Source organism: Dermacentor silvarum, unplaced genomic scaffold, assembly GCF_013339745.2.
Source record: "Dermacentor silvarum isolate Dsil-2018 unplaced genomic scaffold, BIME_Dsil_1.4 Seq597, whole genome shotgun sequence".
NCBI lineage: Eukaryota > Metazoa > Arthropoda > Arachnida > Ixodida > Ixodidae > Dermacentor > Dermacentor silvarum.
The window spans coordinates 46,972-53,148 of NW_023606491.1; the positions used below are offsets into that span (position 1 = coordinate 46,972).

Below are 6,177 nucleotides of genomic sequence, written 5' to 3' on the forward strand. Positions count from 1 at the left end.
GAGGCAACCCTTCCCCTTTATTTCACCAAGGGGTCGTCACCGACGCTGCTCGGCCGAAATTGGATTTACGCACTGGGCTTTCGGTTGCCAGAGTACCAAAAGGCCGTCCTACATGTGGTTAAAGACGTCCCAAGCCTCGTGACCGATTTCAAGTCCCTGTTCCGGCATTCGCCGGCACGACATTCGCCGGCACGACGGCTAGCATCTATGTTCCTGAGGGAGCCCGGCCTCGTTTTTTCAAGCCTCGCCCACTGCCGTTCGCCCTGAAGGACGGGGTCACCCAGGAGCTGCAACGGTTACAGCGAGAGGGCATCCTGGTACCCGTCAAGACGTCTGAGTGGGCCACTCCCCTAGATCCAGTCCTCAAGCGAGACGGCACTGTCAGGATCTGCGGGGATTTCAAGGTTGCCATCAACCCCGTTGTCGGAGATTAGCAGCAGACGACGAAGAAAAAGAATGGAACTTGGGCTGCTGCCTCCGCGCCTGGCACCAAGAAGTGCGCGCACCGTTATCATCATCAAAAAACCTTTTGTGTTCGTCTCTCGCCATTAAAAACTTCGTTGAGTGTTTCGCGGCTCCGTCTTTTCTGGCAACGCGACCGAGTGGCCGGCGTTCCGCAACATATGGTGCCGAAACCCACGGACAACGAGTGGATGCCAACGACGTGGACAACGAGCGACGGCGTCGACTAGTCTCTTCTAGAAACTGCAGCCGGAGCAACCTGATCCTCATCGGAACCGCACCCAGGGAAGCAACGCGCGGAACCGGCTACCTTACGAGCAAGTAAGCCGCAATCCTAGCGAAGCATGGACCGCCTGAAAGCTAAACGCTCTGCTAGACGAACCCAATCAACGAAAATCATTAATGAGGCGACGACGCTGCTAGAGAGCGGCTGCAACGACCGAACGGCGTTCAGCAAGGTTATAGACAAGCTCGTCGCCAGCCGTGACGAGCTTCGGAAGATTAATGCCGAGCTTGAGGACGTGATTCCTGTCGAGGATCTTGAAAGAGAGAACGAGTCTGCAGCGCATTATGACGACCAGACGCTTGCGACCCTGACACGCCTCCGGGTCCGAGTCGAAGATCTCAGCGTCGGCGGCACGGTGCTGACTCCTCCCTCGACGACGCTCAATACGCCACCTACCCCAACGATAGCTGCGTCACAGAGCTTCGGACCTCGTCTCCCAACGCTGACCATCAAGCCTTTCCATGGGGACGTGAATCAATGGACGTCGTTTTGGGAGCAATTCAACGGCGCTGTCCATGCGAATACAACTCTGCGCACGACTGATAAATTCCACTACCTCCGCAACTACCTGGTAGGGGAAGCAGCCGCTGCCATTGCCGGACTACCAACGACTGAAGCGTGTTATGAGAGTGCCATCGATCTGCTAGAGCAGAGGTTCGGGGACAGGAGCCGGATTGTACATCATCACTTCAGAGCGCTCCACGAACTGCAGCCCGTGACGTCTCCATCGGCTACGAGGGAGTTGCGCAGGCTGTACGACGTAGTCCAGCTGAATGTCCGCTGCCTCAACGTCCTAGAAGTTCCAACTAGCAGTTCTGCAGCTATGTTCTACGACGTTCTGCTTCAATCCCTGCCACAAGAAATTGTCGTAGCGTTCTACCGCCATAGCCGTCTCCAGGATGACGCACAAGGCACGGAACCCTCTGCTTCAGGGGAGGCAACCACAACGTCTTGCAAGAAACTCGAGCAGCTCTTGCGATATACACAGATAGAGCTCGAAACAAGAGAGCAGTGTGCTCCATCGGCATCCTCCTTCAAAGGCGGCGGGTCCCACAGAAAGCATGTGCCACCGTCATCAGTCCTGCATGCATCGGAAGAATCGAAACAAATCCGCAACGAATGTTTCTTTTGTAAATCTACAAGGCATGCAACCGAGGTATGCAGCGCTACCTTGACCATATCAGAGAAAAAGAACCGGCTAGCTAAAGCTAGGCGGTGCTACCGATGTACTATAAAGGGCCACCGCGCAAGCGAGTGCCGGCGGAAGTTGGTGTACGCGGAATGCAAATCCAGGCATGCTTCAACGATGTGCGACCCAGCTTTTCGAGCGACAAGGGGCGAGAAGTCACATAACGTCGTATCTGATGCTACCAAGCCAATGAAGGCAGAGAGTCCGCGGTCGACTGCCGTTACAAGCTGTCAACTTGACGAGGCCATTAATTTACAGACTTTTCGTTCTTGGATCGTCGGTTCCAACGAGACATCTTATACCAGAAGCATCTTCGACGGAGGCAGTCAACGCACGTTCATTAAGGAAGACCTGGTGGCGCGGTTGGGACTAAAAATCATTAGAGAGACATGCCTAGCGGTGAACACGTTTGCGTCAGATGCTCCTTCCTGTGTGAGAAATTGCAATGTCGTCGAGGTTCATCTTCGTAGTCAATTTGATGACAGCGAGCACATCATTGAAGCGATAGCCATGCCAGTAATTTGGCACGACATCCCAGCCACGTCTATGGCATGTTCCTTCGCAGACAAATTACGTGAGCAAAGTTACCGGCTGGCGGACGATCAAACTGTGCCTCGAGGATGTGGCGAGAAAGGCATTAGTCTGCTCATAGGATCTCATCAGCTGTGGAACATCTTGAGCGGCGACATCATACGCAGCAGCGAAGTGCAAGGATTGGTCGCGGTCAAGACTACTCTCGGCTGGACACTACAAGGTCCTACCATGAAAACGAGCTTCATAAACGGAACATCTGAAGTGACGATCTGCGTCCTCCAAGTGCAAGCTGGAGAAGTCTTTACAGACTTTGTTGAATTTTATCGCACAATCTTGATTTTAACAAGTTATATCGTTTTTATGACAAAGTCTGTAAAGACACGCTTGTATCTACTAAGAAAATAATGTTACGAAAATTATGAGGCATACTAAATGTATTGGCGTCTATTAGGCACTATCTCCGAAAAAAATAAAAGTTTTTCATTGAACAGCTATTTCGCTACAATAATTTTACTGCAAGCACTACAGTTGGGCGTGCCGGGATGCGCCCGCAAATGTTCCAGACTGGTTTGCGTCGTCGCCGCATTGAGACTCAAACTCCGACGAAAATTCAGCGTCCTCTGACTCGCTGCCATTCGATGTATCGATAAGATTAGCCGCAGAAGCAGCGGAATCGCGATATCTGCGATCTCCCGAAGTGCGCGTGCCGTTTCCGGAGCCGGATATTTTTGCGTTCTGCTTTGACGATCGCGAAATTTCGGAGCGTGTTTAAAAATCCCCGCTTGGTGGGAAAAAATCGAACTGCTTAGAAAACAAAAATATAGTTTCTCCTCTTTCACGTCCGATGGCCCATTGTGTCTGTGAGCGGCGCGGAAGGTCTCGAAAGTGGCCTTTCGAACCATCGATAGCAGGAGGCCATTTTTTCGTTCTCCTTTGACGATCGAGAAACCTCGGAGCGCGTTTAAATTTCACCGCCTCGTGGGAAAAAAGCGAACTGCTTAAAAAACTAAAATATACTTTCCCTCCTTCACGTTCGATAGCGCAGTATTTCCGTGAGCGGCTCGGCAGGTCTCGAAAGCGGTGTTTCAAACCATCGTACCGCGCCCATGCCCAATGGGCGCGGTACGGAAATAGTACATAACGGACATCTACATGGCTCAATTGTGAGGAAAGTGAGTTTATAAGTTACAAAGAGGCTTTGAAAGAACAACCTGCACTGAAATGGTCATTTGCACTTTTGTTGGTGCAGGTGCCTCTTCGTGTGGCGCCTGTAACGTGCCGATGTATGAAGGCCTAAGTGGCACCGGAATGGTTGTGTGAATGTACAGGTAATCCTTCAGTGTGACCTTATGAAAAAAGCAAAGAGTGGTTAATGCTCACATGTTTGTTTATTCCAAGTAGGTACATATACTTGCCCAGTATAGAGATCAAACTAGGGGCATGCAAACAGCAATTTTCGAAACTGAATCAGCTAAGAATCGAATAGTCCTAGAAGCGAATCAAAGATGGAATACATTTCGAATAGCTTTAGAAAAGAAGTCGCAGTTTCGCCCGAAAGGCGAAGCATCGATTGCGATAGCAAAATAGTGGGCAACTATACGAAGTAAGGATAGTAGTTTTACCAGCCGTATATTAAGTAGTAGTTTAATGATAGGAAAATGTAGAGAGGTCGGCCGGAAAATGGGGCATCTGGCTTGCTACTCTAGGTAAGGGAAGGGGAAGAGGGGAAGAAAGAGGGTCACAATGGGGGTGATAATGGGAGGAACGAGGTGAAAGGATGCATTGCATAAATGTTATCACAAGCGTGAGTCCAGGCCCGTGTCGCCTAAGAAACGTGAAAAAGCACGCATTGCCTCCATCGTCTGCCAACTCTGGGGCCATGCACCTAGCAAGAGGTCCTCTGACAGTGGTCTATTGTATAAATGCCTCAAGGTAGCTGCCAGTGTCAGTATTTCGCGCGCGTACTCAGGGCACACCACGAGCACGTGGTCTATTAATGTCTCTACAACACCACACACTGAACAGTCCGGGGAGTCTGTCCGTCCAATGATGTGCAAGTATTTGCGCGTGAAAGCGACACCTAATCGCAGTCTGTGTATCAGGCATGTATGAGGGCGTGGATTCCACGCAGAACAGGAAATTGCATATCGGGATCCAGCCTTTTAAGGCGGACGTGACGAGCATCTGGCTGGGCCTAGTATCTTCTCGTCGCACTCCTCGTTAATTCCGACAGGAGGCATGTGATGTCCGGTCTAGAGAACGGCAATACAATTAGCAGGCCATTGCTGAGGGCGCGTCTTGCTTCAGCATCGGCCATCTCATTACCATTGAGTCCACAGTTCCTATCGGCCGTGTAAGCTTGTAAATGTAGGCATACTAACTAAATTAACAAACATAGTGTCACGCGCGCACAAGCAAACATGAACGCATTTCACTCGATGACCACGGAAACTTGCTGTCAATACGCTGTAGCGAATAAGCGCGACAGCAGCAGTGAGCGAATTAACCTTGGTCCCGCCGCTCGCATCAGTGCGAACTAAGCCGCAAAAACACGGCGCAGGAAGGAAGGACTCTGCCCCCGCTGCAGATGGCTGTCGAGATACAGCCGCCCGGGCGGGAACGCACAGCGTAGTACGCGACAACCCCCCTCCCTACCCTCCCCCCATAGCCTTGCTGCCCAGCGGCATATATTGCTTTCCGCGGATGATTGCGCACGCGAGAGAGAAAAGGAGGGCGAGGAGGATGGCGCGACCTTTTTTTCGACAACAACGCTCGAACGCAATCATATGGTTCGTATGAATGCACGCTGTGGAAGCGTGGCTGTATGGCCTAGTGGGGTCCTAGTGGGGATGTATGGCCTAGTAGGGAACCCGCGTACCCCTGATCCCTCGCCTTGGGATCAGGGGTACGCGGGTTCGAATCCCGACCGGACTTTTTCTTGGTGTCGCCATTTTCTTTTTTTCTCTGTTTGGCGGCGCCTTTCGGTTGTGCCCTGGTGCCGCGGCGGAAGCCGCGGTGCCAGGCGCCGACGCGAAGCGGCGGTCGTTGGGGTGTTCCGGAGCGAAGCTTAGCAACACCCCAAATAAAGAAATACTGCTCCAGTCAGGTAGACTGCTCCCTCCCTGATAGTGAGATTATATTTGGATCATCAAAACAGTGATGTGTTTATTTAGGAATACCAATCGATCCCTTAACAGCAGCCACGGTTGTGCCTAGTCACCACCAGCCCAGCGTGTCCTCCGTTCCAACGCCGGCGGCGTTGCAACGGAGGAGTTCCGCCGGTGCCATCCTCCTCGGCCTCCTTTTTTTCCCTCTCGCGTGTGCAATCATCCGCGGAAAGCAAAGGCCAAATACGCGGCCCGGCGGGTGCGCGCCGGTGGCTCGGGCCGCGTGGAGTAAAACGCACCCCCGTCCCTCCGGAGCGTTGCGCGCGCCTGGAAGACTGCGCACTTTCTTCCGAGTTCCCGCCCTTGCGTGCGCGAGATTGAGCCGCGATCGCCGGCTCACCCTCGCAAGCTTTCACTCGCAGAGAGAGCATATGGCGCGCCGTTGTATCGTTGCCGCGCTTAATCAACTCATGCGTATCTGTTATAACAAGTCCATTCAGTCTCAATAATAAATTTTTAACAGCCATAACTCGACTTCTGTTCGAGCCCAGAATACAATAAATAGCTAATATCACAACATTGCATGCTGTCATGCCAGT

At 52.1% G+C, this 6,177-nt stretch overlaps 1 protein-coding gene across 1 annotated transcript; it reads left to right on the plus strand.

Annotated features, from left to right (window-relative positions):
* Positions 1-806: 806 nt before the first annotated feature.
* LOC119435282 (uncharacterized) lies at positions 807-1,904 on the plus strand (the record flags this gene model as incomplete). The annotated part of the gene is made up of 1 exon (XM_037702195.2): positions 807-1,904. A coding segment is annotated over exon 1 (1,098 nt), but the record flags the coding sequence as incomplete, so codon positions are not given.
* Between the last annotated feature and the right edge of the window lie 4,273 nt (positions 1,905-6,177).